Raw genomic sequence first — 25634 nt, forward strand, 5'->3', positions numbered from 1 at the left:
GTAAGTTCAAAACGTTACCCAGGTCTGTGACAGTAAATATTGAACAAAAAATCGCCTAAAACAGAAAAAAACCGTCGTCACCAGTGTAATATAAAACGATATAAATGTTAAAGATGACAACTTGAAGAAATAAATACTCACTTAAAATAATAATGAATGACACTGATCACTGACACATGCATGAGTGGTCGAAATGGTGGTTTTGATAGTAAAGTGTGAAAATACAACTAGTATTAACTATTATTAAATTCTGAACGACACTTCAAATCTAAAGTTGTATTTGTATCGTTCTGGAAGGCATCGGAACTGGGACCTCTTGTTACGTGATTTGACTGCTTGTTCTAAATGTAATATTTTATTTTATTTTAATAAGACAGTTACGTGAAAGCAAGCATAGGTGTTACCTTTTGACAGAGCGGAGAAACGAGGAGAATATTAAAGATTAATTCTAAAAATAACGATACCAAAACCACGTCGGTCCACAGGCGGGCGGTCTGGTAAAATTTGACATCCAATTTTCAAAATTAGGTCACAATCAGTGAATTAGCTCGATCTACATGTACCGTAAAAGTGTTCCCACAAAAATATTTTTGAATAAAAACGGCCACATGCCCTGAAAACATCGAACAGAGCTTCAGAAAAAAAGTGTCAAATTCAGTTTTAGTCATAAATATTTGGTGACCAGTCGATGAACAATTCGAAGATCAGGATTCACACAGACGTCCTTTGGTACTGAAAATCATCGACCCTACTCTGGTTAACCTTATTTCACAACTTGCAAAGAAAACTGATTCGCACTGGACTCTGTGTATCTCAGCCTAGTTTTTTTCTTTTTGAACTAAAGGCAAATTCCATCAGAATGTCAAAATATACCGATGTTTTTCAGTGAATAATTTTGAAGCCTGTCATAGCACACACACAAATCGACGAATCGACGCCGGATATTGGATGGTACGACGAGCCTTGAGCAAGCGTCAAACATAATCACAACATCATTGATTGGGTGAAAGTCCTGAACGGAGCACGGCCTGGATCACAGAACTATATTTGTCCATATTATCAACAGGACTGTGCGAAAGAACCACATCCAACTTTTCAACCATTTTAGCGCGGAAGTTGCCAACAAATGTTGAAAAATAAAATAAAGCTAGCGGTTGCTGAGAATGATTATTAATATATTCCCCGATGCTCTTCGAATTTTTATTTTGTTGATTTCAAAGTAAGAAATGGCTAGTTGAAGTTGCATCTACTTCAATGCGACTGTTTCACCGGGCACCGGAACAACTCTAGCTCTGTTGTAGTTTTGTGGTGTAAAATAAAATATATACAATAATAATACTTGTTTAATTATTTGGATTTTCAGGCCACAAATTACAAGACATGATCCCCACAAATTACGGTCAATGTTTTTCCTGTCTCGGCTGATTGCGTTGAATCCAGGACGTCGAGACCGACGCCCGTCCTGAACTCAGCATGGAGAAACCAACTGGGACCGATATTCCAAACAAACTATTGGGACACGGTCGACAGAAATTCCAAACAATCGAAATTATTAACGAAAGATAAGATTGTTCTTGATATTTACAAACACATGTAAAATTAACAAATACACAAAAAGTGTAATATTAGGTTTTATTTTAGGCTTTGAAATATTTTTTTTCAATCAGTCCATGCGAATACTCGACAATCAGCAAAGAAAACCAAGACAACCATGTCGTACCTGTGTTGAAATACATTTTGTATTTCACGTCAGAATATTGGTTTAAATAAAATATTCAATCCCGGCCAAGTTGAGGTTAAAGGGTCAGATTTCGTGCATATAACTATAGATAGTTAAAACAAAAAGTATTTGAACTTTTATCGACTGTTCAACATCTATGAAAACCAGAAAGACAATTATAACACTATGTGAACCTCGAAAATTGTTTGTTAGTCCGAATTTTAAATTCGAGCGAGCGGGCGGTGATATTTCCGGATTTGCAAAAATAAAGCGAAAATTGTCCGGTAGAATTCAACAAGCGGTCGCAAAAGCGAGCGAAAAAAGCGAAGCGGGCCGGAGGTTTGGCGAAATGAGTACTGTACGTTGAATAGATTGACGAGGTCGTGAGACACCTTTGTGAGACACCATTCGTAAACTAGGTGTTGACCACTTTCATGAACCTGTAAATTATGTCGTGTGCACGCTCATTTAACGATTGGAGCATGTAGACAGGTGGCATGTTCGTTAAGGAATCAACAACAATTTGGACCGATTGTCTTTTAGATTTACTGAGAAAAGACGGAATCCAGAAGTTAGTCTAGAGTGGAAGATGTGTACTACATAGCTTCCATTTATATACAAGGTTGTATTACTGAATACGTTTTGCAGTGAATTTCATGACATAAATGGCAATGTTTTATAATATTCCGATGATAGTGAAAAACTAATAATCCGATAACTTTGTGGCAGCTGTTTGATCCGCACCTTTCACGCAGTACGCATAATTTGGCAGTAAACGGAAAATCATTTATGACCCATACAGTACTCACTTCTACATGGTCAATACTGTCATTACACTTACCACACTCATTTTGAATGTTTTCCCTTCCAATCTATAGAGTATATATCCTGTAACCATGCCAACCATGTACACAGGCCAACGTGTGTATGATTTCCCATATATAACGTCGTCACCATTTGCATCATCGATGTTATCATTGTACCTCCTTGGGAAAGAGAAATGCGATTTAACTAGGCGTAACCATATCTACCTGAGTAAGATATTTTGTCAACTAGATGATATAAATGTTGCAAACAAAGTGTGGCACTGTATTATATTTGGTTGTCATGAGAAACATTTATTTTATATATGATTATCAAAGAAATGAATGAAGACTTATATATGATCACTTAAAATGTTATGTGCTGTGGTCGTCTCAGCACGCTAGGTGTGGATTCCATCTGACGAAATACAATGTACATTGGAACATGGTGAACAACCTAATACACTGTTTGACTTAATATAGCATACAATTGGAACTACTTCAGGATTATTAGAACCGACACATTTTTTTGTAAAAAAAAACTGCTGTTGAAAATCAATTACGCTACAGTAATGATTACAGAAGTCTTCAATAAACATTATAATTCCAAATTACAGCTTATAAAATGACAATTTTATTACTGACAACTGACAATTCATTAAAACCAAATCAAATAATCCATTGTTGTTGAAATTGATTTGACAGATTGGGAACTTGAATATTTCCTGTCTTTTATATTAATACAAACTTTGCCATACATTACCCTTTTACTAATCATAAACTATTATTATTATATATCTGTCACCGTAACGTCATAAGTTACAATGTGCTGTGATTTTGCGGTATTGTACGGGGTATTTTCATCATACCATATTAGGAAATGCGTATTCCAAATATGGAATGATTACGCGCGTAAGCGTCTGCTAATAATAAAAATATACATGGCTGCCACCAGGGTTTGACCGGATTCCACATAAAGAAGTTCGCTGATTCTGTTCTAAACATTTTGAATTTCGGTATTCCCATGATGTATCCTTGAGAGAAAAAGATGCATAATAATAAGGTTATTTGGAGGATACCTCAAAGTATGCACTCAGACAGTACACTGTCGCATCGAACTCCGCTGCGCGACGGTCGATACTTCCGCTATACTGTCTTCGTGCATACTTTGAGGTATCCTCGTAATAACCTCATAAATATATATTATATTCTCCGAGGACTAGAATAAACATGTCAACGGAAGGTGTCTATGTGCTCAGTAGTTGGTATAAACATTAGTAATGCAGCACACACATAAGCCTCCAACAACTCCAAATATCAACTTCAATTACATTCACTCACACCTCAGTTACCTCTGTGTTTTGCGTACACGCGTGAAGAAGGAAGGTAATAAATATAGTGTTCGTATTCGTTTGTTAATGTATAAAATCTTACTTTTTGTGAGTATCAATATCCAACATAACATAATTTGATTTACTGAGTAATAACATGTTTCAATTGAATTTGAGCGTATTACTCTTATCTGAATCTAGTATTCTCTCTTATCATATGAAAATCTAATATATGACTTGAATAGATTAGTTCATTTACAGTGAAATAATAAACAAATCTTTACCCTTGGAACATTGAAGCAACTTCTCCAAAATGTGTAGCTATAAGAGCGACGACACTCCAACACGCCACACATAGCAATGCGATCAACCCCATGCCCCATTTCCAAGACCTATTATACATCAAAATGAAATAAGAAGTTGGTAGATGTTTGACAGTTGTCATACACGCACAAATATGATCACTATTCTTACAAATAATGCAAGCTAATATATTCAGACTTTTTTGTATCAATAGAATATTTCTTCTTCCTATGATTTGGAAGATTATTTGAAAGAACCATTTCACGAATATTATAAAAATTGTAACAGTGGTTTTGACTTATAAGAACTTGTTCTTTATATTCTCGTAGATAGTAAAAAGTGTCAAATTGTACCTGTGAAGAAGAATAAGTATTGGTGGACTGAGCCAATAGAACTGCATATCACATGCCAGATACCATACCCATCCAATACACTACGCGGTGAAATAAGAACGTGATTTTACATCTAGTGTGCACATTAATGACCTTTTTATTACACATGTCAGACATGAAAACATTCGTCATGTCAACTGCTTCGAAGTTTTGATGATGCTACATGATTTTATCCATATTATTTAGACATTAACATAGACTAAACTTTCAAGAAGTACGGAACAGTATAAAGTAAACGCCGTTAACGTTCGTGTGAAATGTAATAGCGGGCTGGAGGTTTGGCGAAATGAGTACTGTACGTTGAATAGATTGACGAGGTCGTGAGACACCTTTGTGAGACACCTTCCGTAAACTTAGTGTAAAACACTATATTTTCAACTGTAGAATTTAAAAGACGACTAAATTAAAGAAAAGTTTTATTTTACAACCCTTCATATTTATTTTTGCAATCTTAAGCTGCTTAATGTATTATTACGTTGCTGTAGCATTGAATATAAGCTTATTAACAAGTCAGACATAATATAACATTTGTTTTTGGATAAGACAATCAACATTAGAAGGATTTATACTTGACTATTGGTCGTGTTTGGTCCCAGTAATCAGATTCTGTAACCGCACTAAAGGTTGCATTTTTTAAATTTCTCAAGTTCATTAATCATTTGACACTTTTGGTGTGTTCTGTAAGAGCTTTCTGCATTAGAGTGACGATTAGCTAACAATTTCATGAAATTTCCTGCCTCTGTATTGTAGGCTTAATATGTAATTTTCAAATATAAATCTACTAAATTACACAATGAAGAGAGGTGGCGCTTCAATTAGTCTGGTCAGTAAATTTCACAGAGGTAGACATAAAATTGCATTAATTCACTTTGGCTACCAAACTCGATTATGAAATATATGTGTATACTATTGGTTAATTAGTATTACTGCTATTGCTCAGCATTTCAGACACTTACATAAAATAACAAAAAGTTAGTTAGTTGGTTACAAATAGTTAGAACAAGTACAAAATACGTTTTACTCACGGGGCCTTCAACACCGGGAAAGGGATACCAGTTGTTTATATACAACATATTCGTCCACCAATAATCTTTGCAAATCTTTCTTCCCCCTTCATATATATTCTGATACATCGGTCCGTCAAATGTGTGTAGAATAAGGTATGTATAAAACAACATTACAAACAACAACACCCATGTTATTCTCCAATAGCGATGAATGTAATACACCAACCAGTTCATTTTGCCATTGTTTCTAGTCATCTGTTTCATTGATAAGTATGTCACTAACAAACCACTGTAACCAGAGAGCACACCACATACATTTTAAAATATACAGCAGTGAACATGATCAGGTTACACCACAGGGAGCCCAGGAACTATAATCAACTCTACGCGGTCGCCATGGGCGCATGGGCCGGGGGGGGGGTGGCGTATCGGTTGGTATCTAGTGTAAGAAATAGACAAGGGATGAAGGCTCGAAAAAACAGTCAAAAAGAATGAAAAATAAAATCTAAAAAAAAAAAAAATACCAGGTTGAATTTCGCCAACGCCACATAGGATAGGATAGGGTTTTCTGTTTGCATGTCATACTATTATACCACATGATGAACTAAAACATGATAATCTTCAAGCTCATTCGCCATGTCTGAGCCTGTAGTTATATATGCATATTTTTTATCATTGTTCTTATATATTCGTCCAAACTAGTAAACGAAAAGTTTTGTTGTGTTTTCATAAGTGTTTATTTAATAATTTTGACTGGGAAGATTTCCTCTACTTGGGATAATGAGATTGTCGATATGCTGAATATTGTTATGTGAATGAAATTAAAGCACGTTCGTGTCCCGCTATAGAGTATAGGTTACCACGTTAGCTAAACGAACTGCTCACCGTTTCATGTTTGAGCATTTTCATGCAGCATTTCTTTAGTTGTAGTTGAATTGTGTGACAATTTTTTATGACGCTTCATTTTTATTGTGGAGTGATAAGACCCCATGTGACGTTTCACATTTTGTATTTAAAATTGGTTCTTTTATCATTGCTATTAAACATTAATCTTTGCTTCGGTACGATTTTCGCGTCGTTAACGGACATTGGTTGATTGTAGAATAAGAACCTATAATTCAGTCATTTAGTAATGTTGAGAGTTATATGTTATTCGGGTGGGACCTCCTTATGTCAATGCCGAACTTTACTCAATATTCAAAACATAGAATCCAAAGGTTACAAGTATTTAAGTGCGGTTTGTGTAGATTTCTTCGTGCACATTGATTTACCAATTCTACCATATTCACCATACTTCACATACCTTAAATAGAAAAATGAGTCCACAGAAAAAGTTGCGTTCCATATCGCTTGATACCAAAATCCGTTGAAACAATTGAGAAAATACTTCATGTTTTCTATATCAAATACAAAAAAAAACCTCAAGTGTATTAATAAGAAAGTATTATTTTTACTTAATAAATTAAATTAATAAGAAATCAAGTACAGGAAGTCTATTATCGTTAAAGGTTAAAGGGTAACTGACCGCATTAAAGTTACGTACGGACGGTATTGCTCAAGTTGTTTTCAATCACCACTTGACATTTATAAATATATTTATAAATATTTTATATAAAACAAACTTGCCTACATAAAACTCGATGTAACATCAAACAGTCAAGCATTTTACAATTTCTAACATAAATGTAATTTAGGAATTTCCGATAAATTGTTTATCTGTTTCTTCTAGTTCAGCCAAATAGTAATGACAACGTAATTGAACATATACATTGATACGTACCGGCGACAAACAACAGTACTAAAAATACGTGACCGATAAACACCCATGAAAAACTGAGTACACGTATACCGTTCAAACACAGCAGATATGGAGAGGTTACTTTGGCTGACAGAATCTTACGACCATTTTCCAGAAACGAACACGCCAAGATGAACTGATGGATATACCCTAATAAAAAGAACAACAGAAGAAGAATGGTTATATATGTGGTTTTCAAAATTCCATTACACATGATTAGTCTAAATAGGATATCTCGATATATTGTTCGGTATAAAAACACTTAAACATTTGACGACTATTTGAATCATGCAAATTGAAAACATGATTGTTTACCACCAGGCCATCCTGTCTATGTAGAATTGTAAAGAATTTAAAGAATTGAATCTGGACTGTTTTAGCGTAAAATCATAAATTGAAAAAAGCACATCTTGGAGTGATTTCTAACAACGCTGCAATATCAAACATTGATTTTGCCACTGATGCTACTATTTGTATTGTTAGTATAAATTATGATAGCAAGATTTTCATGATATTCAACTTTCGCTACAACCAATAGAATAAAGTTCCAACGTCCTTTCCAAATGATGACTTTCACATTCTAACATGGCTGGGCTGATAACCAATTCGATCTTAGTATGTCCATGTTATAGTCAACATATCGATAGGAATGAAAAAAGTAGTCACTTGTAGCGATAAATACTAGACAATATTTGAAAATCGTTGTTCTAAGTGACTATTCAAAATAGCTAGTCGTTTTGAGCAATGGCTCTTTATCAATAACATAGAAGCGGACGTTCAATTTGTAGCGAAAGTCTCATTGATTATACATCATTTTCGCTATCGGAATCAACACTGATATTAAAAATAGCAGCATCAGTGGCGAGTTCGGTAGTAAATTATACATATGATAGACAAAGATCGACAGGGATACACTCGTCTTCGACTGCAGCAGTATGACATCGTGATGGAAACAGCCTACCTCCTGTCCTAAATATAACACCTCGCGTTTAGAACCCTATGTGACATGTTTTTGGAGTCACAAACGTAAAGTGAGATCTACTATCTGCTATCTCATTAGTGGAAAAGACTCAGCCATGTTAGAAATGTAACAGTTCATCACTCAGTCGAAGTCTTTTCCCGGGTCTCCCTGTCAATTAACGTTTAGAGGATCTATACAAGGAATAGAGATCGTAAATCCTCTTTTCTGATTGGTGTAAACATTTCAGCCATGTTAGAAATAATAAAATATCCAATCAATAAAACGTACATTTAAATCACTATAAATATCAACATCAGCTAACTATGCATTCTTATGGCAGTAGTGTGTAAACTATTCCTAGGACCAATATATTTACACATGTATTTAATGTTTAAATACCTTGATGTACTGCTCTGTCACCAGCGTTACTGTGAGGTGAACCCTTTTCGTGATTACGCCGTATGATTTTAATGTATATATCATATATTGTACCGATGACAACCAAGGCACCAAATATGACACAGAAACATCTGGAATGAACCAATAGACCAAGTTACCAACCGTAATGCCAGCTAATCTATCCGTCAGATGTTTCAGTCGATGACCCGCCCATTCCTGTGCTAGTAAATTGTCTGATCAAGTACAATCGAAGTACAATTCGTTGTAAGCAAAGAGAGTTCCATGTATATATCAAAACTGTAAGCTGTCTTTTTGATTTTCTAACACTATCGCCTATTTGGCACCTAGCTAGTTTAATTCACCGTATTTGACCCGGCATCGGACCAGGACTCGAAGAACTGTTGATGCAACACTGCTGACATACGCCGTCGCTACGGACATCCTCCTTGCGCCATCGGTCGCATTGTCATTTGTCTGTGTAGTGTTATTTTGCATGCCCATACAAAACATGTGGGTATACAGACTGCATCTATGAACATTTCAGTTTGGTGATTCGGTTATTTCTATATCGAAATATGTTTAAAAATTAAAGACATTCAGCCAATTGATTTACGTACATTGTTGCTATGGCACCCGCATCCAGATCATAATCCTTGTTACACACAGACGTGGAACGCATCCGTAAAAAGAAGGGGAGATTACTGGTCACTGAAAGACAAACAAGCATTGACTGTTAGAATGCGAAACCCAATTAGATTTTTATTTCATTTAAAATATTGTCCACGATAATTGTGAAAATGAGTTACACTAACCGGTTTCCACTATTTTAACAACATCTTCATTTCCGCATGACTTTGGGACGCAGTATCCTAACTTAAATGACTGAAAATAATAACTTATTAACGTGCGTGTTATTCCACGTGCATTAATCGACACCATTTGTACCAATTTATTTGTAACGTAGAGATTCACACCTATGTTTTAGCAATTGGTTTCAGAGCGCAGGTTCGATTCATTTTTTCAAACACATGTTTTATTGTCTTTTGTTTACGTTGAACATTAAGTTCAGCACACATTTTTTATAAGGTGCCCTCTGCCGACAAAGCGCTACCGTGACGTATTTGGATGTGACACCGTTGAGAGCGTCGATATTGTTTTGGTTTATGGTGGTCCGCAAAATAAAAACTGTTTTTATAGGATTCGCTATATACTAAATGACGGACGATTGCGCAACCAATCACAGTAGTCTATTGGAACGACATCTTCCACACCCATTTACAGCATTTGACGTCACGGAAGCACTTTGTCGCTAGAGGGTGCGACTTGATTGTATTTGGTATTATACAACGGTCGAACGCGTTGTAGCTGGTGATTATAAGCCACTGAGCACAATGCTTCACTGCAAACTTTAAAAGCAGTTGGCCTGCAAGTTTCAGTATGCAGTTGAAAGCGTGGAGTTATTTTATGCAGTGAAGCGTGGACATGGCTTTTGAGTGGCAAGTGGCAACATACCGTGGGATTTAAAGAATGATTTGTTGATAGAGAAATTATGTTGAGTTGACCTTGCATTACTTTCTTTGATTACATGTAAATTAAAACAGCCAGAGTATAAGTAGCTAACACCACGAAGCATCGAAGAGTTATTTCGCGGTCCACCCTCACAACTGTTAACAACTTTAATCTGCATAAATGCGAAAAGGTTTTCTTACTGGTAGTATCAATGCATCCACAGTAACTAGGCAATAATTCGCATCAAACGACGACTCAGTAGGGGTATCCTTGACTGCTTCACACTGACTGAACGTTCCAAGTGATTTGGTGTTTCCTGTAACCATGAAGTCTAAAGGTAACTCGCCATTTGCATGAAACACTGTGAAAAAAATGTGAAGGCTTTAATAAAAATATAATCCCATAGTCTTAATGCAAACCACATTAAACAAAATCAAAGAAAGCTTATAATGAACTTCCGAGTGTTGAATGTATTGGAGTCATGACGAAATATTAAGGAATACTGTGTTTATTACTATATTAGAAGCACATCTTCATTACACATAAAGCATACTTTATTCATGCCAAATCATTGAAATATGTCTTATTTTGAGCATAGGCTTGTCTTTGTCCTTTATTTTTAAAGTAGGCATATGTGCTTCAAATAGAGAAAATGAGTAGGGTGGTTACAAGTAGCTATGGTTTAAGAATTGTAAATATTTAGTGAAATGACTTAATATTTCGGTCATATATCCTGTCCGACCACGCCAGTTGCATGTTCCTATCTGCAACAGTACTTAGTACATTACAGATAGTAGGTAATTAATATGTTGGATTTCAACCCTGAAGTAATCAGATCTGTGGATTATCTAAAAGCATATATGTACCTACTTTAATTATCATTTGATCAGTGGTACACAGGATATCTGTGGAGCACATATAAATTTGTTAATTTGTACAAATTAGGTAATTAGAAGGTAAAGGTAACAAAAATAACTAAACTTATCTCTAAGCATCTACATGTCTATATAGCAAGTTTCTTTGAAATCTGTTCAATTGTGTAAAAGAAACAGTGAAAAAGGTTAAACTTGCCTAATGAATATGCTAATTAGGTGATTGATATGCACATGATTTAAATCAAAACTGATCAACAGTGCGTATTATTTCTGAACATCTATATAGCAAGTTTCATTGACATTTCTTTAATAATAATAGTATATGATAAACAAGCGAAAATGCTTAAAATTGGATAATCAATATGCAAGTTAGATAATTATTATGTACAGATTTCAATTCAAACCTAATCAGGTCTGCTCATTATTTTTGAGCATTTATGTACCAAGTTTCATTGAAATCTGTTAATAGTTAATGAGAAACAAGTGAAAAAGCTTAAAATTGTCCAATTGATATGCAAATTAGGTAGTTAATATATAGGCATTACAACCAAAAACTAATCAGATCTGCGCATTACCCCCAAAGCATCTATGCATCAAGTTTCATTAACATCAGCGGTACACACACACTCGCACATACACACATATCGCAAGGATTACCATTGTATGCTTCGCGCACGGTTTACCTAATGTCCTGAGATAATGCATCAGGTTATACATTCAAGACGACGGCGTCCACAATGACTGCGGCATTATATATGGGGCCATATCTTGGGTTCCATGTGAAAGGATAACCAGGTTGTCTATGACTCGAATTTAGAGGTCAACAGATATGCTTATGTGTTGGATGGTTTGCCCAAATGTTGTTAGTAAATGATTTCTAATAATTGACGTGTTAGTATAACCTTAATGTGCATTAAAATGTCGTCAAAAGGATTCTGAAATAACTATTCAAATATATGACTACTAGTATGGTTTAACAATGATTAAATAATAAAACAGTAATATATGTAATAAATGACGACGGTTATGTGATTCCCCCGTATATATTGGTACGGTGTCACATAATTGAGACGGACTGAGACAGATTTCAAATCGTAACTAGCTCGGTTTGGGTCATTCTATCAATGTGACGTTACGAGCAATTAAATGCACTTCTGCTGCAAACATTTAAATTGGTGGAATACCAAACACAGGCCATTTGGAGAAATTAAAGCTTTGCTACCATCGACAGAAATCCTCGTTATTTATCGCAAATTCAAGATAGAAAACGTCGCCCGATTGATACGCTTTGCGGTATCAGACCGTACTTCACACTGACCATACACCTTTAACGTCACTCTAATACATGTACATGCAGAACCGTTGAGAATGCTACTTTACATACTACGTTCCTGTCTCAGTATGATACAATTTGGCCCGAAAAATATATCTTAGGTTTTTACTTTTAGGAGATACTAGGATAAATAACCATATCTCGTGAATATATATATATATATTCCTGTAGAACCTGTAGAAGAAAAAGAAAATTGTCACAAAATGTAGAATATATATATATATATATATATATATATATATATATATATATATATATATATATATATATATATATATATATATATATATATATATATATATATATATATATATATATATATATATATATATATATATTCTTTTAAAAGAAACTGTTTAATTTATTTGAAAGATTCCTCTCATTAGTAATTAGCGCCTTCACTCAACAATATTTAGAATGAGTGGTTGGTCAGAAGTTTGATGAGTCAGGTGCATCTATTGGCTAAGCTTGTTGTACATAAATGCAAATTAGTATAGGGACCATTAATGCTGTAGGGTGTACTGGGAGGGGTGGAGGATTTCATGTTTGTAATGACTGGTTGTAATGCGGTATCTCGCTATTTTCAAGATGCAGTCTGATATTTGTTGCTTTCTTTTAATTTTAATATTTTATTTTAATTTCAGAATTGAAGCTGAATCACACAACCTGAGAAATCATATTTAAAAAGATTTCAACTGTGGCTAGACTGACCCCCCTATGGCTACAAGTTATAAGTCATGCCATTGTATGTTTACAGGTGAGTGAATTGTATACCTTCATTAATTGAAGCATAACTAGATACTCACTGCTTGTCATATTAATGAACTAATTTTAATATTTTATTTTAATTTCAGAATTGAAGCTGAGTCGCTACCTGAGAAATCATATTTTAAAAGATTTCAACTGTGGGTGGACTGACCCCCCCCCTATGGCTACAAGTTATAAGTCATGCCATTGTATATTTACAGGTGAGTGAATTGTATACTTTCATTAATTGAAACATAACTAGATACTCACTGCTTGTCATATTAATGAATTAATTTTAATATTTTATTTTAAGTTCAGAACTAAAGCAAATTCACTACCTGAGACGTATATCGTACATGTATTCACTGCGCCTAGGCTACAAAATCTATAGGAACAAGTTACAAGTCATGCTATAGTATGTTTACAGGTGAGTGAATTGCATACCTTCTCTAATTAAAGCACAGCTAGATACTCACAGCTGGTAATATTAGATCTGTTTAATTTGTTTAAAAGATTCCCCTCATTAGTAAATAGCGCCCTCTCTCAACAATATTGAGAATGAGTGGTTGGTCAAAAGTTTGATGAGTCAGGTGCATCTATTGGCTAAGCTTGTTGTACATAAATGCAAATTAGTATAGGGACCATTAATGCTGTAGGGTGTACTGGGAGGGGTGGAGGATTTCATGTTTGTAATGACTGGTTGTAATGCGGTATCTCGCTATTTTCAAGATGCAGTCTGATATTTGTTGCTTTCTTTTAATTTTAATATTTTATTTTAATTTCAGAATTGAAGCTGAATCACACAACCTGAGAAATCATATTTAAAAAGATTTCAACTGTGGCTAGACTGACCCCCCTATGGCTACAAGTTATAAGTCATGCCATTGTATGTTTACAGGTGAGTGAATTGTATACCTTCATTAATTGAAGCATAACTAGATACTCACTGCTTGTCATATTAATGAACTAATTTTAATATTTAATTTTAATTTCAGAATTGAAGCTGAGTCGCTACCTGAGAAATCATATTTTAAAAGATTTCAACTGTGGGTGGACTGACCCCCCCCCCTATGGCTACAAGTTATAAGTCATGCCATTGTATATTTACAGGTGAGTGAATTGTATACTTTCATTAATTGAAACATAACTAGATACTCACTGCTTGTCATATTAATGAATTAATTTTAATATTTTATTTTAAGTTCAGAACTAAAGCAAATTCACTACCTGAGACGTATATCGTACATGTATTCACTGCGCCTAGGCTACAAAATCTATAGGAACAAGTTACAAGTCATGCTATAGTATGTTTACAGGTGAGTGAATTGCATACCTTCTCTAATTAAAGCACAGCTAGATACTCACAGCTGGTAATATTAGATCTGTTTAATTTGTTTAAAAGATTCCCCTCATTAGTAAATAGCGCCCTCTCTCAACAATATTGAGAATGAGTGGTTGGTCAAAAGTTTGATGAGTCAGGTGCATCTATTGGCTAAGCTTGTTGTACATAGATGCAAATGAGTATAGGAACCATTAATGCTGTAGGGTGTACTAGGAGGGGTGGAGGATTTCATGTTTGTAATGACTGGTTGTAATGCGGTATCTCGTTGTTTTCAAGATGCAGTCTGATATTTGTTGCTTTGTTGGTTGTTCAATTGTGGCTAACATTTGTGTGGTGGGTGGAAGATGTGTTTATTGTTTGTTGAGTCATTGTTTAGACACTCTGCAGCTTGAAATGGTATGGTGCAATTCCAAATTCGATATGGCGGTGTTGAATATCTGTGCGATATGGCAGTGTCGTCTAAAAACCACGCATCAAAATGATTTCTGTTTATTTATTTACTGTTGTAGATCCTGAGAACTAGCCATTGAATATGATGTCGGGAATAAATGGTTTTCTGAACAAGCTTCATTAATTATTGCTGGCAATATTCCATTATGAATTGGGAGCAAACTGTGACACGAAATCTAGTCTTTGTATTGTTATGCTTCTAAAATATTTCTTTTAAATAAAATAAATTAAATAGAAATATTATGTGTATTTTTGTGTGTGGAAACATGGCTGGCCCACTCAAAAATATAAAGAAGTGTGGTCTGCAGTTCCTGTGAACTAGCCATTGAATATGATGTCGGGAACAAATGGTTTTCTGAAAAAACTTTATTAATTATTGCTGGCAATATTCCAGTATGAATTGGGAGCAAACTGTGACACCAAATCTAGTCGTTGTATTGTTATGCTTCTAAAATATTTTTTTTAAATAAAATAAATTAAATAGAAATATTATGTGTATTTTTGTGTGTGGAAACATGGCTGGCCCACTCAAAAATATAAAGAAGTGTGGTCTGCAGTTCCTGTGAACTAGCCATTGAATATGATGTCGGGAACAAATGGTTTTCTGAAAAAACTTTATTAATTATTGCTGGCAATATTCCAGTATGAATTGGGAGCAAACTGTGACACCAAATCTAGTCGTTGTATTGTTATGCTTCTAAAATATTTTTTTTAAATAAAATAAATTAAATAGAAATATTATGTGTATTTTTGTATGTGGAAACATGGCTGGTCCACTCAAAAATATAAAGAAGTGTGGTCTGCAGTTCTTTTTTTAATTTTTTTATTTGTGAAAAAAAACTGGTATTTTACAGAGTGTAAACAATAAAACACTCACAACGCAAGACTAGTTCACCAACATGTCTTGCTTGAGTGTGAAAGCACATGGTTTAGTGACTACCTCTTATATTTTTAAATTTTAGAATTTCTTTTATTTGGGAAGGTTCTTCTATAAAAATAGAACAGATGTAATGAATTAATTTTAATATTTTATTTTAATTTCAGAACTAAATCTCAATCACTACTTAAGAAATCATATATCGCACAACTATTCCCTGCGCCTAGGCTACAAAATCTATAGGAACAAGTTAAAAGTCATCCCATAGTATGTTTACAGGTGAGTGAATTGTATACCTTCATTAATTAAAACATACCTAGATACTCACTGCTGGTAATATTAATGAATTAATTTTAATAATTTAATTTAATTTCAGAACTAAAGCAAATTAACTACCTGAGAAGTATATCGTACATGTATTCACTGCGCCTAGGCTACAAAATTTATAGGAACAAGTTATAAGTCATGCCATATTATGTTTACAGGTGAGTGAATTGTATACCTTCTCTAATTAAAGCATAACTAGATACTCACTGCTGGTAATATTAGATCTGTTTAATTTGTTTAAACGATTCTTCTCATTAGTAAACAGCGCCCTCTCTCAAAAATATTTAGAATGAGTGGTTGGTCAAAAGTTTGATGATTCAGGTGCATCTATTGGCTAAGCTTGTTGTACATAGATGCAAATGAGTATAGAAACCATTAATGCTGTAAGGTGTACTGGGAGGGGTGAAGGATTTCATGCTTGTAATGACTGGTTTTAATGCGGTATCTCGTTGTTTTCAAGATGCAGTCTGATATTTGTTGCTTTCTTGGTTGTTCAATTGTGGCTAAAATTTGTGTGGTGGGTGGAAGATGTGTTTATTGTTTGTTGAGTCATTGTTTAGACACCCTGCAGCTTGAAATGGTATGGTCCAAATCCAAATTTGATATGGCGGTGTTGAATATCTGTGCGATATGGCAGTGTCGTCTAAAAACCACGCATCAAAATGATTTCTGTTTATTTATTTACTGTTGTAGATCCTGAGAACTAGCCATTGAATATGATGTCGGGAATAAATGGTTTTCTGAACAAGCTTTATTAATTATTGCTGGCAATATTCCAGTGTGAATTGGGAGCAAACTGTGACACCAAGTCTAGTCGTTGTATTGTTATGCTTCTAAAATATTTTTTTTAAATAAAATAAATTAAATAGAAATATTATGTGTATTTTTGTATGTGGAAACATGGCTGGCCCACTCAAAAATATAAAGAAGTGTGGTCTGCAGTTCCTGAGAACTAGCCATTGAATATGATGTCGGGAATAAATGGTTTTCTGAACAAGCTTTATTAATTATTGCTGGCAATATTCCAGTATGAATTGGGAGTTTTTTTTTTAATTTTTGTATTTGTGAAAAAAACTGTTATTTTACAGAGTGTAAACAATAAAACACTCACAGCGCAAGACTAGTTCACCAGCATGTCTACTCTCTTGCTTGAGTGTGAAAGCACATGGTTTAGTGACTACCTCTTTTATTTTTAAATTTTAGAATTTCTTTTATTTGGGAAGGTTCTTCTATAAAAATAGAACAGATGTAATGAATTAATTTTAATATTTTATTTTAATTTCAGAACTAAATCTCAATCACTACTTAAGAAATCATATATCGCACAACTATTCGACTGCGCCTAGGCTACACAATCTATAGGAACAAGTTAAAAGTCATCCCATAGTATGTTTACAGGTGAGTGAATTGTATTCCTTCTCTAATTAAAGCATAACTAGATTCTCCCTGCTGGTAATAATAATGAATTAATTTTAATAATTTAATTTAATTTCAGTACTAAATCTCAATCACTACTTAAGAAATCATATATCGCACAACTATTCACTGCGCCTAGGCTACAAAATCTATAGGAACAAGTTAAAAGTCATCCCATAGTATCTTTACAGGTGAGTGAATTGTATACCTTCTCTAATTAAAGCATAACTAGATACTCACTGCTGGTAATATTAATGAATTAATTTTAATAATTTAATTTAATTTCAGTACTAAATCTCAATCACTACCTAAGAAATCATATATCGCACAACTATTCACTGCGCCTAGGCTACAAAATCTATAGGAACAAGTTAAAAGTCATCCCATAGTATGTTTACAGGTGAGTGAATTGTATACCTTCTCTAATTAAAGCATAACTAGATACTCACTGCTGGTAATATTAATGAATTAATTTTAACAATTTAATTTAATTTCAGTACTAAATCTCAATCACTACTTAAGAAATCATATATCACACAACTATTCACTACGCCTAGGCTACAAAATCTATAGGAACAAGTTAAAAGTCATCCCATAGTATGTTTACAGGATAGTGAATTGTATACCTTCATTAATTAAAGCATATATAGATACTCACTGCTGGTAATACTAATGAATTAATTTTAATAATTTAATTTAATTTCAGAACTAAAGCTGAGTCTCTACCTGAGAAGTCATATTTCAAAAGATTTCAACTGTGGCTAGACTGATGCCCCCCCCCCTATGGTCACAAGTTATAAGTCATAGAATAGTATGTTACAGGTGAGTGAATTGTATACATTCTCTAATTAATGCATAACTAGATACTCACAGCTTTTAATATTAGAATTGTAATGAATTAATTTTAATATTTTATTGTAATTTCAGAACTAAATCTCAATCACTACATAAGAAATCATATATCGCACAACTATTCACTGCGCCTAGGCTACAAAATCTGTAGGAACAAGTTAAAAGTCATCCCAAAGTATGTTTACAGGTGAGTGAATTGTATACATTCATTCATTAATTAAAGCATAACTAGATACTCAATGCTGGTAATATTAATGAATTAATTTTAATAATATAATTTAATTTCAGAACTAAAGCTGATTCTCTACCTGAGAAGTCATATTTTAAAAGATTTCAACTGTGGCTAGACTGATCCCCCCTATGGTCACAAGTTATAGGTCATGCCAAAGTATGTTTACAGGTGAGTGAATTGTATACCTTCTCTAATTAAAGCATAACTATATACTCACTGCTTGTAATATTATTGCAATGAATTAATTTTAATATTTTATTTTAATTTCAGAACTAAATCTCAATCACCACTTAAGAAATCGTATATCGCATAACCATTCACTACGCCTAGACAACAACATTTATAGGAACAAGTTAAAAGTCATCCTATAGTATGTTTACAGGTGAGTGAATTGTATACCTTCATTAATTAAAGCATAACTAGATACTCACTGCTGGTAATATTAATGAATTAATTTTAATAATTTAATTTAATTTCAGAACTAAAGCTGAGTCTCTACCTGAGAAGTCATATTTTAAAAGATTTCAACTGTGGCTAGACTGACCCCTCCTATGGTCACAAGTTATAGGTCATGCCATAGTATGTTACAGGTGAGTGAATTGTATACCTTCTCTAAGTAAAGCATAACTAGATACTCACTGCTTGTATTATTATTGTAATGAATTAATTTTAATATTTTATTTTAATTTCAGAACTAAATCTCAATCACTACTTAAGAAATCATATATTGCACAACTATTCACTGCGCCTAGGCTACAAAATCTATAGGAACAAGTTAAAAGTCATCCCATAGTATGTTTACAGGTGAGTGAATTGTATACCTTCTCTTATTAAAGCATAACTAGATACTCACTGCTTGTAATATTACATCTGTTTAATTCGTTTAAAAGATTCCTCTCAATAGTAAATAGCGCCCTCACTCAACACTATTTAGAATGAGCGGTTGGTCAAAAGTTTGATGAGTCAGGTGCATCTATTGGCTAAGCTTGTTGTGCATAGATGCAAATGAGTATATGGTTGTAATGTGGTATCTCGTTGTTTTCAAGATGCAGTCTGATATTTGTTGCTTTCTTGGTTGTTCAATTGTGGCTACAATTTGTGTGGTGGGTGGAAGATGTGTTTATTGAGTCATTGTTTAGACACCCGGCAGCTTGAATTGGTATGGTCCAAATCCAAATTCGATATGGCGGTGTTGAATATCTGTGCGATATGGCAGTGGCGTCTAAAAAACAAGCATCAAAATGATTTCTGTTTATTTATTTACTGTTGTAGATCCTGAGAACTAGCCACTGAGTATGATGTCAGGAATAAATAGTACTCTGAACAAGCTTTATAATTATTGCTGGCAATATTCCAATATGAATTGGGAGCAAACTGTGACACCAAATCTAGTCGTTGTATTGCTATGCTTCTAAAATATTTTTTTCAAATGTCTTGAAACAGATTCAAATATAAGGATATGGATCGTAAAATATTAAGATAAAATAGTGTCCAACAAATTAATTTGTATATGGTAAATTTTATAAAAAAATCAGTGAAAATATTATAAAATAAAATAAGTAGAAATATAATGTGTATTTTTGTATGTGGAAACTTGGCTGTCCCACTCAAAAATATAAAGATGTGAGGTCTGCAGCTCTTTTATTTATTATTTTTTGTATTCTTCTATATGTGCGCAGTTTGTTTTTGACATCATCAAATAGAGAATGTTTAATATTTTGAGATATGTTGTTATACTGTGTTCATTGCGTTAATTTTGATTCATAAGGCATTTTCGTTTATAAGGCATATAGTCTGCCTTATACTAGACACCCAATTTGGGATGCCTTTTGTATCTGAAAGTACTACAGAGTCAAATATTTCCAATATAATTTTAATGGAATGTTTCCTTGTGAAAATAGCTGTTGTATAAGACTAAAACAAGCCTTTGTGGCTCTATATATTAAATTCTCCTGAGCTCTTTGCAATTTCCCCGATGTGTTCATTTCAGGTAAGTATAAGACCATAAATTTTCAAATTTATTAAGAAGTTATTATTTTATTTTTTTAATGATTTTATCTAAGTGCCATTTTTTACAATATGAATTTAGGGCATTTTGCTACTTTGAACTACTTTCCGACAATAATAGTAAGTCATCCGCGTATAATAGGCATGATAGTTTGCTTTGTAATATGATTAGGGGGTATTTTTTGATGATAAAATTTTTGCTTTGATATCATTAATATATATTAAAAAGGAGGGGACTCAGTCCATCTTCCTTCCTAATACCTCTGTACTGGGAACTGTTTTTATATACCAGTTTGAACTCTCACTCAGTTGGATTGCCAGTGGAATTCCCATAGCTAGTTTTTTGTCCAGGATTTTGTGAAGTACAACTATGTGCCATACATAAATATAGTCAATAAAGCAAGCACAAACGTTTTCTTCTTGTTGAGATATTTATATAACAACTGTTTTAATACAAAGATATGGGTAGATGTACTAAATTTGTAGATATAACTGATCTATATATGTTCTTGAAAATAGACTATATAATTCATATATTCCAGTTGTTTGGAATTGAAATTATCCGGTGAATAATATTAGATTGAACAGTATTTGGATCTATTTAATGAGGATATTTCTGCGAGCTTTAATCATTTCATTGGAGATGCAGTCTATGCCTGGTAATTTCCATTTTTGAGCCCAGTTATCGAATTTTGTATTTAAATCCCAGGATATTTATGTCTTTTTCTCAAGGTATTCAATATTATTTTCTATATCTGTATCAAATTATCATTTTATAGTGTGAGTGTTAAGTTCTTTAATAATGATTAAATAGCTTGACACTGGCTATGTTTTGGCAGATATTGTCTTTCTGGTTGCTTTTCAATTCATTGATTATCCATTATTCCTTTGGCTTTGTTTCGCCAAGATTTTCAAGTTTGTTTGGAATATTGTTTTTCAATTCCCTCAACAGTCTTGTTATGTGTTTTTTTCCCATCGTAATAGTCAAGTCGCTTTTGTCTATTGTATTGTATAAATTTATTGGCAATTAATGCTGATTATTGAATTGAAAATGTGCCATGTCCAGTCTTGATGAGGGGGCAATGTCAGCATCTATTTTTTATGTTTTTGTCATATCACCTCAAACCCTGCAAATATAATTGTGCATGAAATTATGGGAAGAAACGGTGTGCATTGCCATGTGATAACTGTCATAAAGGTGATTGACAGGTCATACTTGTTTTCAACTCTGGAAAGACAATTTGAATCTACCAGTTATGCTTGTGATTTACATAATAAAGGATGTTTACAATCTACTGAGTTGCTTACGTGAGACAGCTGCTAGCAAGACCACATTCTGATTGGCTCATTGGGAAATCCAGGTGGTGTCCCTGAATCTGGGCCATTTATGCCTATACATAGGCTAGACTGAAGATAGTTGGGTCCATCATTTCAACTTTAATATCCTATGTGTTGCTACTACGTTATTGTGAGATAAGTGATACAGGCCGGGGTGGGGGGTGATTGTGGTACTTGCAAAAAATACGGACAGGGGTGTGTAGCTGGTGGTTTGAAACTCCTACCCCTTAGCAGACAGAAATGAGCTCTACCCCTTAGCAGACAAACTGTGGATATTTGACACCCATTTCCAGACAGTAAGCACAAATGGTACCAAGGGAAAAGCAGGTGGACTCCCGGGAATGGACTTTGACGATTGAAATGAAATTACAGAAAGAAAAAATCAGCTTTACTCTGATTGTTGGACCACTCAAGCTCTAGAGACTGTTTTTTGAAAAATATGGACCCCTTTTTCGACAGCAATAATGAAAAAAGGATACCCCTTTTCAGACAGACAGGGTAAAAAAACATACCCCTTTTCAGACAGAAGTGGTGAATTTGGGACCCCTTTTGGCGGCACATATACATATAGCACATCAATGGGAGTACCCCCCCCCCCGGAGATTCAGGCTACACGCATCATTCTGCGAGACTTGTATGAACTGCTTTGTGATCTCCGGTGCCCTCTAGAATAAAAGCGTTCCTCTGCAAGCAAAACTCTTGTATTGCTTCGTCGTTGTGTTGACTGTCATCTATTTCTACATCCTGCAACTGTGAGTTATCACCAATGCACACTTCCTTAGACAATCCCCTATTGTGGTGAATTTATTCATTGTATTTTTTTTGTGCTTTGTTTCTTGTAATTATTTTGAGAGATATCAAAGCCAGAAGCTTTAACTTGATATTTTAGTGTATTTCATTTCCGGTACTATTGTCTTGTCTACCCCCATTCTAGAAGTAGAAGAACCCCCTCTCAATAGCAATAAGCAGGCCTTACACTGTGACATAGATGTTTTTGGTTGCTGTAAGTTTAGCTTCAACTCTGGTGATTGTAGTATACTGGATTTCACTTCATTTGTCTAAATGTGTAAATGAAATCTAGCAGTTATCTGACAGTGAAACATTTAATAGACGGACAAAAAATGTTGAATTTGTTAGATAGAATGTGGCTGCTACCTCCAAACTAGTGACAAGTGAATTTGCCTGCATTTTCACCTGTACAGCCACCAATTACCTGAATACGTAGTTTTGTTTGACTTAGCACCAAACAGCAAAAATACGTAGTATTCTCACTCATACAATCATTTCTTGTCAACGGGTCGGGCCCAATTACAATTACACGTGTATTGCGTGGAATAAGTATGCAGTCAAGCATAGGAGTAGAACCCACACTCTTCTTGCTGATGAGTGCACACGCTAACTATTTTGCTACAGGTACTTCAGAATATACGGCACAAACTATCACGTGATGTATCGGCGCACCTTATATAAAATGCAGTCTAAACGCCATTGTTCTTTGGCAAAACTCAAACCGACCTTTTGCAGAGTGATTCTGTTGATAAGAAGTAATTTAATAATAATCAAGCGCAGGAGTATATAAACAAACAAACAAATAAATAAATTAATAAATAAATAAATTATTATGCATTTCGAGTAACATGATTAGCAGTATTAGATGGGAAGCATGAACTGGGAACAGTAATGTGTGACCGTTCACTGTACGAGTATGTCAAGTGTAAATATGGTAAGATTGATTTAATATGATTGGATTTGTGATCATATAACATATTCGTCTATTTTAAGCATCTGTTTAAGGATTGCGCATTAAATAACATTACTACATGCCAGTGACGTGATAATGCACGTCGATTGTATTCTCTGGGTTGTCAGTGCAGTTTTGTAGTTCTGAACATAAACAGCTTTCTGTCCCAATAGCCATGCCCTAGCAGCTGACACGAAACATGCGTACACACGCATTGTCAGTTTGATGAAAAAATATCAAATTATCAACTATAAATAAATAATGTCTTAAAATTCAGTTTTGGTCTACATTTTGGATTATTAAAGTTTTTTGTAGATCGATGTACCGTAAACGCCCCATTTTTCAGAGGCTTAGACGGCTGACTTGTTTCGACCTCTCACCTGTATTTATATTTGTATTGAAGCATGACATCAAATAAATATATCCTTGACCGCTAATGATAATCTAGACACTATTCCCAAACATTAGAAAACTGATAATATCACTAATTAAGCACTGGGATGAAAATTGCAGGTTTGTTGACATGCTACTACAACTGATAATAAAACCTGCCATTGACTATTTGTCATTTTTAAAAGAATGTGTGTCTTTGATAATTTGATTATTAAAAATACATACTCTGTAAGGCGTAAAGTTCAGATTCTTCAAGATCGCAGTAATATTCTTCCAGATCACGACGACATTGCTCGGATAAATTCATCCGCGCTGTGCTGTGGTCCAAGTTACTCGGCCCGTTGTTCCGTACACATGGGAGGCGGGACACTGATTTCCAAACGTCTTCCACTAATGACAAGTGTTTAAAGTCATTGGAATCTACAGTCCCATGGATATCTGGATTGAGCGATTCAGAAATAGATAGTTTGGAGGTAAACGGTGCAGATCCCTTGCGGAGCTCGTGCGCTGATATATGGGAACTGTGGCTTGGAAGCAACAGCACCAATATTACCAGTGTGTACAGCAGCGACATGTTTTCTGAGATGAGGCTGAACGTAATCTTGGTTATCACAAATTCGTCATCTCTACGTCATTGGTCATATTTCACAAATGGTGTGTGCACATCATGAATAATTATTAAAGACAAGTAACTAATCCACAATATTTGAATTATCTTTCATTGCAATTTTGACATTATCACGATATTAACCAAGATATGCGCTACGAACAAATAAAATCTAAGGTATAGGTGAGATACAAAATTCCAAAACAAATTCTAACATTTTGTATATTGATATTAAAGTTATCTTCAGGTCAAATAGATTGTTTACTGATAACCATCCACACTTTATCAATTAAGTTCAAAGACACAGAGTAAATAAACAGCCAAACCAACCTCATCAGGTCATCGTGTAAATCATTGAACTATCTACATCGTACTTTTGTTAATCAAAACATTGGTACGCTATGACTGCCATTAGTACGTGATAAATATGAGCGTAGGACCACGTTTATATTATAAATATGAGCGAAGGATCACGTTTATATTAGTATTTATCACGTAATCATGGTCCATCACTCATATTCATAATATAAACGTGGTCCTTCGGTCATATTTATCACGTACTAATGGTCTTTCGCTCATATTTATAATATAAACGTGGTCCTTCGCTTATATTTATCACGTAATCGTGGTCCTTCGCTCATATTTATAATATGAACGTGGTCCTTCGCTCATATTTGTCACGTAAGCATGGTTCTTCGCCCATATTTATAATATAAACGTGGCCCTTCGCTCATATTTATAGTATAAACGTGGTCCTTCGCTTATATTTATCACGTAATCGTGGTCCTTCGCTCATATTTATAAGTCCTTCGCTCATATTCATCACGTAACTATGGTCCGTCGCCCATATTTATAATATAAACGTGGTCCTTCG

At 34.2% G+C, this 25634-nt stretch overlaps 1 protein-coding gene across 1 annotated transcript; it reads right to left on the reverse strand.

Annotated features, from left to right (window-relative positions):
* Window positions 1–4324: 4324 nt before the first annotated feature.
* Window positions 4325–24733, reverse strand: LOC144343820 (nose resistant to fluoxetine protein 6-like). The gene is made up of 9 exons (XM_085508593.1): window positions 24379–24733; window positions 10424–10584; window positions 9527–9596; window positions 9332–9422; window positions 8715–8845; window positions 7337–7504; window positions 6860–6953; window positions 5575–5845; window positions 4325–4510 (listed from the first exon to the last, which is right to left on the reverse strand). The coding sequence occupies exons 1-9, from the start codon at window positions 24725–24727 to the stop codon at window positions 4325–4327; spliced, it is 1521 nt and encodes a 506-aa protein (XP_085364719.1). The 5' UTR covers window positions 24728–24733.
* Window positions 24734–25634: the final 901 nt, after the last annotated feature.

Source organism: Saccoglossus kowalevskii, chromosome 15 (assembly GCF_978046115.1).
Source record: "Saccoglossus kowalevskii chromosome 15, keSacKowa6.1, whole genome shotgun sequence".
NCBI lineage: Eukaryota > Metazoa > Hemichordata > Enteropneusta > Harrimaniidae > Saccoglossus > Saccoglossus kowalevskii.

Excerpts from the sequence above, each read along its gene's own strand:
- LOC144343820 (XM_085508593.1), bottom strand. The coding sequence starts at position 24,727 with ATGTCGCTGCTGTACACACTGGTAATATTGGTGCTGTTGCTTCCAAGC. Across the intron at positions 5,846-6,859 it reads GACTCATTTTTCTATTTAAG|TGGTTTGTTAGTGACATACT; the intron begins GTATGTGAAGTA and ends CTCTGGTTACAG. Across the intron at positions 4,511-5,574 it reads TTCCCGGTGTTGAAGGCCCC|GTACAATTTGACACTTTTTA; the intron begins GTGAGTAAAACG and ends TCTTCTTCACAG.